The sequence below is a fragment of the Gigantopelta aegis genome, chromosome 4 (assembly GCF_016097555.1).
Source record: "Gigantopelta aegis isolate Gae_Host chromosome 4, Gae_host_genome, whole genome shotgun sequence".
NCBI classification, from domain to species: Eukaryota; Metazoa; Mollusca; class Gastropoda; order Neomphalida; family Peltospiridae; genus Gigantopelta; species Gigantopelta aegis.
The window spans coordinates 29620437-29633645 of NC_054702.1; the positions used below are offsets into that span (position 1 = coordinate 29620437).

The 13209-nt window shown below is 34.6% G+C and overlaps 1 protein-coding gene across 4 annotated transcripts in view; it reads right to left on the reverse strand.

Moving 5' to 3' along the window:
* LOC121370337 (alpha-actinin-like) overlaps window positions 1-13209 on the reverse strand; it is a 74558-nt gene that overhangs the window by 32872 nt on the left and 28477 nt on the right. For all 4 annotated transcript variants that reach the window (XM_041495489.1, XM_041495488.1, XM_041495490.1 and 1 more), the window contains exons 3-4: window positions 1189-1275; window positions 292-379 (exon numbers count right to left, since the gene is read on the reverse strand). In XM_041495489.1, the coding sequence (XP_041351423.1) occupies window positions 292-379; window positions 1189-1275 (175 nt within the window). The remainder of the gene's footprint in view (window positions 1-291; window positions 380-1188; window positions 1276-13209) is intronic.

A 13209-nucleotide genomic window follows, 5' to 3' on the forward strand; every position in this document is an offset into this window, starting at 1 on the left:
GTTCATGCGATTTTAACCTAGATAACCGATTGTTGCTATTTCAAATATCTTAAAATGGTAACAAACTCAGAATAGTTTTTTTAATAATTTAAACCAAAAAAGAAACCAAAACTACTTTTAGGAAATTGCCTTTTTTCTTTGCAATGTTTTGAAGTCACTATTTACTTTTAATTTTTAAAAATTCTATTACATAGGAACTTATTACAGCATGGTAAAGTCATACAAGATGAACAAAAAGGATTTTCAAAAATAGTCCTGCTGTTGAGTTATCTCCCATGTCACGAATCTCACCTAAGGTGGAAGTTCTGTACATTAACATTTTTGTAAGGAGCTGTTTTCCGTTGACACCATAAGAGTAGACCTTCTTTAGCTGTCATTTCTGAAAACAAAAAATACAAAAATCAAATTTATTGTTCAAAATATTTCTTAAATAAGTCAAATGAAAAGAAAAAAAATCCTACGCTTATTTAATCCACCTTGTATTGATCTGAATACAAATATAACTGAGTAATGTCTAATGAAGAAGAACATGAACTTTAAAATGTTCACAGTTATTAAATTATCACAATCATTGTGCTAATAAGAACTAAAACAGGAACATCTATGCTGAGGATACCTGTATCTCATCAATAGTCGTGTTTGTCTGGAAAATTCAACATCTCCACCCACATTTATTTATTCATATGATTTACAATAAGCGGTTACACAAAAATCTTATTATTTGATGCTATCTCTATGGCATGTGCCATAACAATACTGTTATGACACATTTGTGGCATCTCTAGTATTTATATTGACTAAGTTTTACTTTATAAAAATTTCCATAAAATGATGAAGCAGTCAATAACAAAACTTGTTTTTAATAAAATAGGTGTTGTTTGAATACTATAATAAATGGTAAATTTTTATTAAAATGTGTTATGATGGTACTTGACGAAAACGTTACTGATAAACTTGCTTAAGTATGATACAAAATTTATGGAATTCATGTAAGAATTGTCGTATTTCTATTGCTCTCAAAAAATAAACAATTCCCAAAGTCATCCATTAAACTCATATGGCACTCATGCTCATGGAATTTGAGTCACTAGTAAAACTCAATTTGGAACAGTAAATCCTGCAGTAATGTCTGTAAATGATCAAATATAATGCCGCTAATCAGCAAGATGTAAGATGGCCTCCACTCACCTTCTACTGTGATGTCTTGAATGGCAAAACGTAAGATGATCGTCCAAATCATACCTAATGTCATTTTTACATTTCCGTCTACAATTTCTGAAAACAAAAATCAAACCAAAAAACATTAGAAACAAAACATACTACATTACTGGTGCAATAAATAGACAATCACTTATGAGTTACGAGGAATTACAGATTATCTGTCCCGAATGAAATTAATGTTGTCAGTCACGAGTTTTAGCGAGTGACTGACAACATTAATTTCACGAGGGACAGATAATCTGTAATTCTGAGTATTGAGTGGGTTATTGTATTTATTACCCATAGTGTAAATTGTTTAGAAACTTAAACTTTAAACTTCTTACATGACACAAACTATACAATTAGATACAAGACGTGAAAATCTGAGGAAACTGATGACATCACAAATGAAAAGCAATGACGTCAAAAGCTATCTTAAGGTACACAAATGAAATGTAAGCAAGAGAGGTCACATTCGTAATGAACTGATGTTTCTAGTGGGAAGTGAATGAACTACAAATAAATTAGTTTAGAGCATGTTTAATTGTTAACAAGAGCAAATTGCTTAAACGATTTCAACAAAAACTGAACACTGGTGGAGATAAATGTTTTGTAAAATCTCATCAAAGAGAGAAGACAGTCAAGGAAACCAATGCCGTCACCAAACTAACGTCATGATGTCAGCGGGAAAAGATAGCTTCCCTAGGGAAAGATAGAAAATATATTCACCCGCATCTCACTGCCCATATGGGTAATAAATTACTTTAAAATATCTGTATTTATAAATCATATCAGTATTAAAAATATAAGTGTATACCGGTAAATAAATTATATGTTATAATATATATTTGCAATTGTAGGAAGTAAAAATATTATAAATGATATAGCTATTTAATATTTATGGTGTACTAATATAAATGCAGATCTATAATACATTTATTTACTAATATCTTATTTGCAATATTGGAAGCAACTCTGTAAAATCTGGAAGCTGTTAATATCAACATCAGGTCTGATGTTTTAATTTTATGGATATTAAGTAAATATATGTATTTAAAAACACATTAAGGGGATGATTTTTCATTTCATCTTGTTAAAGTATTGCTAAAATTAATTTTCCCCTTTTTCAAAGTGCACTTCTTGTGATAGTTATTGAAGACTTAAAATTACTAAAAGTTGCATTACTACATTGTAACTTGTGTCAGATATTAATAGAAACTGTATAACTGCAAATTTCTCATTAAATGAACATAATTATATTTGTGTAATAATTGTGTATTGAAAAGACATTTAATTTATTAAATGTATTTGAAAAGAGGTTTATTATGGATCTACCATAAGTTTGTCAGTGGAAAATATTTAACATGAAAAACCCCCAGCATCGTCAAATTCTCTCTCCTTATCTTTGCAGTAATGATTATTCCATGAGAAATGTTTGGTTAGTTATAATATGTCAACAATGCATATTGTAAACATGCTGTCATCGTGGTACACGCAGCTCCCAGGATCTGCTGTAAGAGATACTGTAGGAACATTTTAACCAGCCCTAAATGTGTTTGGATAGAAAATATTGGGCAAAGAATCAGTCCGCACAAAATGAAAAGGGATGTCTTCCTGACATTTTAGAACATTGTCCAACACTAACTTATTACAGTTTAATAATAATTAATAATAATTATGTGATCCTTTTAACACTTGGAACAAGTCAGCACACAGGCCACTATTCTTAATTTATTATTCAGTTAATAGGCTATTCTTGTCTTTACAGCAAATAGCACAGCTTTTTGATATGATAGATGTAGAGCACCAGTTGGAACAGGAAAACAATCAGTCCGCTGAGATTGACACAGTAATCTACAGGCAACCTCAGGTAGCTGCTCTATCACTAAGCTACATTCCACTCCAGGTTTTAGATTTTAACTAAAGCACTAATGTTGAAAGTAAATGTACATGTACATGTAAATACTAAAGTTAAATTTAAAATTTATTTTGTTTAAAGACACCACTAGAGCACACTGATGTATCAGTCATCGTCTACTGAATGTCAAACATTTGGTAATTCTGACAGTCTTAGAGAGGAAACCCGCTACATTTTTTTCATACAAGGAATACCCAAATGATAAATCAAGAAGGGAAAACACAAAAATATTTCAATTGGGGCCTAGGGGACAAGCAGTCTCCATGGCAAAAGCATCAGCACAACCTCACCACCAATCATCCCATTACTGGCTCAAAGGGCATGGGTGGTGGTGACCGACTGATATGCAACTTTGTTTTAGGGCTTATCCTGAAAATACAAACCTTATGCCTTTTTCATTACTTAGAAGCATGGGAGCGGGATGTACCCCAGTGGTAAAGCACTCACTTGATGTGCGTTCAGTCTAGGATCGATCCCCATCAGTGGCCCAGTCAGTGCACCACAACTGGTATATATCAAAGGTTGTGGTATATGCTGTGCTGTCTGTGGGATGGTGCATATAAAATATCCTTTGCTACTAATGGAAAAATTATGCGGGTTTCCTCTCTAAGACTATAAGTCGAAATTACCGAATGTTTGACATCCAAAGCTAATGATTAATAAATCAATATGCTCTAGTGGTCGTTAAACAAAACAAAGTTTTAATTTTTACTTGGAGTATGGCACATTGTAATAGCCCCAATGGCTCTGCAGTTACTGGTGAATGGTTATTTTGCCATATCACTAGCACCATTTAAACTGTACTTGTCCCCAGCTATGTACTTGCCTGGGGGCAAGCATTAAATTTCAATCTTTGCTAATATACAGGGTATCTTCATAAATGTCTACAATAGCATGTTACTTCTATGGAATTTAAAAGATAGATGACTTAGATATATATACAATATACATGTGTTATTAGTTATCACAAGACACCATATAACAAACAACCAGAAATGTGTACAACTCGGAAACACGCTGGAAGTTACAAGAATAACATCCCCCAAGACATGCCTCAAGAAACATAAACTGTGCTTGCAAGGAAAACAAATCTACCACCACCTTCATAAATCTTCAATAATTTTATCATCAAAGAACGATCAGTCTTATCGGTGAGGCTCAAATATTAAAGAAACATCATTTGAATTTATACATTTTGTTATCTTGGTGTCAAAAAGGTGGAGAAAATATTGGTCTTCTATCCCCGTTCAGCTGATGCTGTTTATTTGAGCATAAACCAAAGATCTGAAGATTGGCTACGTAAGATTTGTGTATCTGTCTGTCAACAGGGGATTTCCCAGCTTAGCTGGACATACTAGAAATGTGCTGGAGGAACAGGAATACCCTTAGAAAAACATGAAATAATACGTAATAACACTCTACATGAATGGGTTAATGCTTCTTGGTACTGCTTCCACATGAAGTATAACAGGTCTCAAGATCGATTCACCTTGGTGGACCATCTGGTGTCAATGACTGGTATATGCTTCAGAATAGGTCTTTTTTATTATTGTAATAGACCACATGCTGTTTTTCGGAAGGAACAGGCTATATGTGATGGCAGTGGGTTAGACTATGTGAAGAAGTGGAAAAAAAACAACATAAAAAGACACCTTGTTGCAGACGGTATGTGGTGGAAATAGGTTTCTACCTTTATTCTTTATACTGGTATAAATTAATATTTTCCTCATTGCTTCACAAGTCATGATGAAATATTTGTTCACATAATTCTTTCCTTTAAATTCTCTAAATTTTACTCCCCATAAAAGTGTACTCAGTCACCACACAAGACTCAATATTTTTTCTTTCTTTCTTTTGCTGAATTTGTATTTTACATTCTATTTAGCATCACACCAATTCAGTCATTACCATTCAGAATGGTTTCCATTATTTTAAAATGTATTTTGGCGTCTCTCTTCGAACACGTGCATACAACAGTTAACACAGCCATTCTGTAAAAAGTAAATAAACCTAAGAAAAAAACGGACTTGTTTCATTAGTCGTCTAGGCAACTGTATTTGTGTATTAACGATATTTTGCTCTGGGTATTTGATGTTCTGTTTACCATCGTATGGCCAATTGAGCATGTGTTAATCATATGTTACGTGCATGTCATAATAAACACAGAGAACACTGTAAAGTAATTATCACCCAGACACTATGTACATACATACATGCAAATCTAATTAAGTACAAGTAATGGACATCATTCACGGTTCAAGTAGACTTAATCATAAAAAATTTCTTCTGTCCTGTTATGATTAATTTACACACCATAAAAAAAGGGGGGAAATATTAACAAATAAACAGTTATGTAATATTTAGCAAAATATCATAAAATATGCCAGCCTGGATCAAGAACTTTTGTTACCAGTTTAAAAAAAACAAAAAAGCTCCTTTAAAAATAAAAACTGTCAAATTTTCTATTTTATAGGCATGTTTCATTTCATTTCGTACTACCAGTACTATTTTCATCACTTGTTGCTAAACGACATTTAAAACTGAATAAGTAAAGTGTGCTAAAATGATTGTGAGATACGTGTACAAAGATCGATCCTCTGATCCATTTTACCTCACGAAAGCTCTATCAATGAGCTGAATCTTGCACACACAAACACACACATACATACACACAAACACGTGTGCATGCACCCACATACATTTTACATCTCTAAATGGTATTTAAAATTTAGGTCAACGAGGCTATAATATGATTCTTTTCAGTTAAAATATTAAATTTTTAAAATTGAAATCTTTAGCCTTAAACATGCGTGTGTAGTATAATGTCAACGTCCTGCAATAACATTCACAACCTCAAGTCTCAATCACTCAGTTTTAACGAGATGACTAGACAGGATCCATCAATATGTTACAGGGCAAATATTAGTAAAATATGTGACAGTTGTCACTGCCAGATGACATCCATCATGGTTTACAAGAAATTGTCCTAATATAGGTATATATACAGATGTGTAGCTTCAGGTAAACAGCTCACTAAATACTAGTGCTTCAGGATCGAAGTCTGAAGTGTTCATAATTTCAATAAGAGTATTAGTGGGTGTTCATCATCTTTGAAAGTAAGGGTTAAAGTTTGTTTTGTTTAATGACACCACTAGAGCACATTGTTTTATTAATCATCGGCTACTGGATGTCAAACATTTTCTAATTTTGTCATATAGCCTTAGAGAGGACACCCGCTACATTTTTCTATTGGTAGCAATGGATCTTTTATATGCACCATCCCACACAGAATAACAAATACCACAGATTCTGATATACCAGTCGTGTTGCACTGGCTAGAACGAGAAATAGCCCAATAGGCCACCAAATGGGGATCAATCTCAGACAGACCGTGCATCAAGCGAGTGCTTTACCACTGGGCTACGTCCCATAGGGTTGTTTGCCTACTGCAGTGTAGTATATAATTTGAATCATGAAAAGTACCTGTAGGTGATGGTAGCAGAAAAAGCAGCCAGAAAAAAGTACCATCTACTTGTGAACATATTGAATTGAACACTGCCATGCCTACCATTTGGTGACACATGACAGGATCCAAAGTGTTGTTTTATCTGGCCAATAAATTCATGTAATTTTGTTTGAATTATTATTAGTGTACCAGATACTATAATCTGGTTGAAACTTGAAGTACAACTGAACTTAGGATGACAATTGTGTGCAGAAGGTTCTGTGGTAGATAGGGCCTCGACGAGTCCACAATATAGGACTCGAGTACTCGAGGGTCAAACTTAACCCGGAACTTTATTCCTTAGTCAGATCATCATCTGGTTAAGTGTTGTACACAACACTTACACCAGACGATGATCTGACTAAGGACTAAAGTAAAATAGCATTATGCATCTTCATTCCAGCGCTGAATATGGATGCCAAATCATGCCATTGTATTGCATTTAGAAACCGGTTGATATGTTCAGTGTTGTGAAGGATGGACAGCCAGTTTGAAAAGAGAAATTAACGCATGATCATGTAATGATTGTGTAACTTATATCGCTGATTATCTACTGCTGAAATTATTGTCCTACATTGTCCATTGTATTATAGTTGATTATTATATTCCACCTTGCATGGGTACTCGAGTCCTGTGAACGGACTCCAGTCTTGCTAGACTCGACCCGTGCCCGAGTACTCGTGGAGACCCTAGTGGTAGATAAAGACTGTTATATTCAAAACTAACAGCATTAATTATCCACTATTTTCTATAATTAACTTTAATGGTGATGGCTTGTATTTCTTTGCAAATTGTTTTATCATTTACATTTATGGTATAAATGTTAAATGAAACGTTGCATGTAGCGGTTTTAATCATGTTATGTCAGTTTTTACCCTTTAAAAATGCCAAAAAAAACCATGTTTTGATGGAATGTGAATTATCTTAGCTAACTGAAGATGTTCTAATCCTCACTGACTCATCATCCTGCCATACTCTCCAACAGTTTTAACAGAATTTATAAGCCAAAAAAACAAAAGAAAAAAAAAGAAAAAAAGGAGACAAGTTCTTGTATTGATATTTCCATCACAATGCTGTCCCCAGAACCCCGTACCACCATGGGAACACTGGGGAATTTCACACACAAACACCTTCCTGTTAATTTGATGTTGTGCATCCTATGAATTTTAGCACAAAATTGTTCTGTCCTCTCTTTGAGCTGTGTGAAATATGTGCAACTTTCAGTCAAACCAGCTTCCCACAGGCTATTATATCAAACATGGCAACCCATGTTACATCACAGTGGTAGGTGTTCCGCTGAGACCCTCCTTAATCATGGATGACAATGCAATGCTGGCTCACAGGTTATGTACCAAATACAGAAAACATCATAAATCAATCTGCTTAACTGTAAGTGCTAGGTAGATAGGGTTTTTTAAATTGTGTACAGAATATTTAGACTCAAATAATATTTTTTACTATCTCCATAACATTCTATAATGCATTCCATAACTCAAGCAGGGCTCGAAACAGCCTGTGGCCAGGTCACCAAATACCACTAATGTCCTGTTTAAGCAACTTAAATATTAAAAAATAATGGTGTTAGTCGCCCATATAATATATAACGTATGAGCCACTGTTAAATATTCATATTCCACATTAAAATTTTGCTCGTGGTTCGCTTACCATAATTTGCCAACATGCATTATTATTTTTGGGCGAGTTTTGAACCCTGACTCAAGGGGACTGGATCTAGCTCAGTTGGTAGAGCACTCGCTTGGGTAGGAGGATCAAATCCCCTTGTTGGACAGTCCGACACATACTCTGATTGGGATATTTCCCCACAACAGGCATATCAAAGGACTTGGCATGTGCCATCTTGTCTGTAAGGAAGTGCATATAAAAGATCCCTCGTTTTTAATGTAAAGATAAGTAGCAGGTTGCCTCTAAGAGTCAAACTAAGTGTGTGTCACAATTACCAAATGTCTGATATCCAATAGCCAATTATTAATTAATCACTGTGCTAGATAGTGTAATCATTAAACATTTAACAACCTTCTTTTTCAATACCTCAAGTCAATATTACCAAATCACTGAATGACAATGTTTATTGTTTATTTGAACAGATATTTGTTTGTTTTGTTTTACGACACCATTAGCGCACATTGATTTATTAATCATTGGCTACTTGATGTTAAACATATGGTCATTTTGACACATTCAGAGATGAAACCCACTACATTTTTCCATTAGTAGCAAGGGATCTTGTACGTTTGTTGTATATACATCATTCCAGACAGGACAGCACATACCATGGGCTTTGATATACCAGTCGTGGTGCACTGGCTAGAGCGAGAAATAGCCCAATAGGCCCACCAACTTATTTCAACAGTGGCTTACAATTTTATTGAACAATAAGCTTTCTTTCCACAGGCATCTTGTTTACAGATATGGAGTTTTCAGAGAATGTTAAAGACTATCATTTGGTGACAATTCATATCAAATTTGAAATCCATTAAACACTCTTTTTTTTAAATTAAAAAAAAACAAATACAAATACAAAACAAAACAAAACAAAAAAACACACAAACAACCAACAAGGATTCAAATAAAGTTAAGAAAGTTTAAAACCTTAATGAAGGGTCACAATCATGGTTATAAGGGATGAGCAGATGATTCACTTCCTAAACTCATACCAATAATCAGTCTAAACACTTGAAACAAGTTCAAATGACCTTTAACACTGCATGTGTATGTACAGTATGAACTTACTCAATGCTGGAAGTATGTGTTTTTTGTTGTTTTTTGTTACATATAATTCAGAAACATTTTCTAAATTTCAACTCTCACTTGATCATAATACATGTACATGTATTTAAAATGAACGTGTCTCGACTTTTAAACAAAATTACCAAATTGGTTTAAACATTTTATTACTACTTTATAATCGCTGAATCCATAACTGTGTTTATGTGACAGCGAGTCTAACTTAGCGAATAGTTGTTTAATGTCACCAAGTGATGTATATAATCACTGCTTCACACCTTTTATTTCAAGACTGTCATTAAACACAGCACATAATATAAATGTTTACTACAGCCAGTGTTTGCCACGGAACTTAAAAGCTTGACATATTTGTTACGGTCTGTTAAAGACATGCATGGCCGTCACTGCTGGAAACCCACAGTGCCCACCCCATCCTAAACTGGCACTGTGACTACTATTCCCTTTTATGGCCGTATCATTTTCATTGACTGACAAGTCTGAAAGGTCAGCCTTGGAAAATATAGGTACGACTACTGTGACTATTGGTGATGAAAAGTGTATTTCGGTTTTATGGTCAGGCTACATATGATGTGTTTTCATGGAGTGACAGGTGGGCCAGGTTGGTCTCTGAATATAAGTCGGGTCACCGGGGCGTGACAGATGACTAGTAAAACTCGTTTGAAACAAGCAGACACAATAGAAAACAGAAAGTTAAAATAAGTCACACTGCCACCACGGTGAATTTTCAACAATGAGACCATCAACTAAGACGATACATACTGATTGAGAATTACTGGAAGTAGACCCCACAAAAAATAAATAACAGGGAAGAAAAAAAAAAGGCATTTAGAAGGAGGATATAAACCACATAATCATATACCATGGCACATTTACACATTTTTACGCATCTTTATTTAAACTGAAGTTTTCATTATAAATAATATATATGATAAATACATTTACATTTACAAATACATTAATACCTTGTGGATTTACCAGTTTGTTTTTTGTTTTAAGAGATATAAATTATAAACATACAGCAATATGTATTAAAAACAATTGTCGACTAGCCAGCACATCAAGAGTTTGCAGCAAATTTTTTATCAATATAAATTTATATTACACTATATACATGTTTATAAGTTACGTTTTACTATATATGTGTACATGCCTTGTATTGTAAACTGGCCTAGGTGGAGTCGTGGTTTAGCAATTGGACATAGGGCTGGTAGGTACTGGGTTCAGAGCCCGATAACGGCTCCCACCGATAGTGAGTTTTAACGACTCTGTGGGTAGGTGTAAGACTACTACACCCTTTTTTCTCTCACTAACCACTAACTCACTGACCTGGACAAACAATCCAGATAGCTGAGGTGTGTGTGCCCAGGATAGTGTGCTTAAACCTTAATTGGATATAAGCACGGAAAAAAATTGAAATGAAATGTATGTTAATAATTATAAGCTATATTTTAATGTGCAATCAGACAGAAAAAAGGTGAAAAGGAAGCACTATCTATATCTTAATATATAAATATTGTATAAGTATAACCATACAGTTACAAAAGTAATTTTCCATTATTCAGTTGTATTGTGTTACTTCAGAAAATTGATGCACTGTATTGTACGAATGAATCCGAAGAAGCTGAATGGTGATCCAAGAGACCAACAAAGCACTTATCACTAAGACCTCATGTCTTACTGTAAGTCCTAAACCATTAATGAGTAACGGATATTTCCTCAATACAGATGCTTATAATTCTCATTGATTTCTAAGAGAACACAATGGCTAAATCACATCATAACAATGGAATAGGCAAGACTCCAAACTGACAAGAAGCAATTGCCAATGAAATACCCAACATCCTTCACAAGCAGTCTTTGCTTTCCATCATATGTGAAGCATTCTACAACTATTCAAATTAATAAAGTACAGTCAACTATGTCGACATTACAACGGTCATTATTGAATTAGATATCACAAAAAGGAAGAAGAAGAAAGCATTAGTTTGAATTTCAATAAAATGCGTAAGACAATCATGACCAAAAGCTGATTAACGATCTCCCAAACAATTGTTGTTCTGAAGCACACTGGTAAGATGAAAACACAATTAGGAAACTTAATTCTTCAGCAGAAATCGCCTCTTAAGCAGGTCTTGACAGACAACCTGGCAATTGATCACCATGACAGTAAGAAATATCCTTTAATTTCCTGATCTGGCTTTCAGGGGTCAAGGTAATGCAAGGGACAAAAGCCGGAGATGGCAGAGGTGTCAATGAATGGCGCCTGTGAAATGTTTAAAGGGACTGCCTTTTCGAGACCATTTGTCTTATTTACAAGACCATTCGATGGTTTGTGTTTTGAACACTGTCGGTGAAAGTTCTATATACATGTACATGTACCCTGTATCAGCATTTACTGTCAGCTTTATGTCCCAAAATTACTGGTGCATGTTATATAATGGTACACAAGGCTTGAAATAGAAAGTAAAACATGGGCTACTGTTGTTTTTAAAATAGTAGGTAAAAAAAAAAAAAAAGGTTTTACTAAGAAAAAGTATGGCCTGCTGGAAATATGACAGCATGTAGTTTGGGATTTTTTGGAAAAACTAGGATATTTTAGAGCATTATGGAATTAAAATATAACTCAATCTTGAGCTAAATATCAGACAAGATAATCATACGTAAATTGGTCTGTTGAAAAATGATCTGCAATTTCATCTGCTAGGTCTAAAAAATGGACTGCTTTTTGCTTTTCTCATGCTCCTATTTAGAGTCTCCGACAGAGTTTGACAAATCCACTAGCCCGACGCCCAGGGCTAGTGCTTTTTAACACAGGGCTAGTGACAAATGCAAAACCAGTAGCCCGATAGGCTTAATGGGTGTGTGTGTGCATCATACACTGGTCAGTGTACATAATACTACACACTGTCCAGTACTACTCTACCACTGGAAAGATTTGTATTTAACACCTACAACAAAATATGTAATAGTAAACCAAAAACATCTAGATTGCATCAGCAAAAGATGCAGACTCTTGCCAGCAGCCATGTTAGATCGGCTACCACGATATAATGAAGAGAAACGTGGTGGCGGCGGCTATACAGTGTGAGGAGAGGTTTACTCCAAGTACCGGTAAGCACACCGGCTCTCTGTGTATATGATTTGTATATACAGCATAAATTCTTCCAGGTGTACCTGCTTACTACAGATGGTTGGCACAATGCCAGCAACTCTTGCAGCACAGCAATATGGCAAAGGTGTCTGAACTGGTATATATAACTTACATGTATACCAGTATAACTGATTGTAGATCCATCTACAAGTACCTGTCTACCCAAGTTGAAAAGTCAAAGTATAATATTACCCTTTTCATAAAATAATACAGCAGGGGCATGAGGCATATCAATATGAGATGGGAAGGGGATGCTCCCTAGTGCTCGAGAAAAAACCTCAAATTTGGGCAAAAATGATATAGATATTCAGCATTTGGCATTTTTGTTTAATTCGGGCAAAAGGCAGCCAGCCTGCCCCCCTACAAAAATTGGAGCCAGTATGCCTAGATGGCATAACACAATTGTTTGAAACACCATCACCTATGGAATAACTCTGTATATAAACAATCTGACTTGGCTGTACTTAAAAAAAGATTTGCATACTTATGAGGCAAAAAAAAAAAAAAAAAAAAAAAAAGCAACAATCCCACATATTTGGTGCATTTCACTATATATTTACTTAGCAAGCCCATATTTTCAAAGCTATCTTAGTGCTAAGAAATCGTAAAACCATCATCAGCTATGACGTCACTGTGGTGTATGCTGTAGTGACGTCATAGCCTACAATT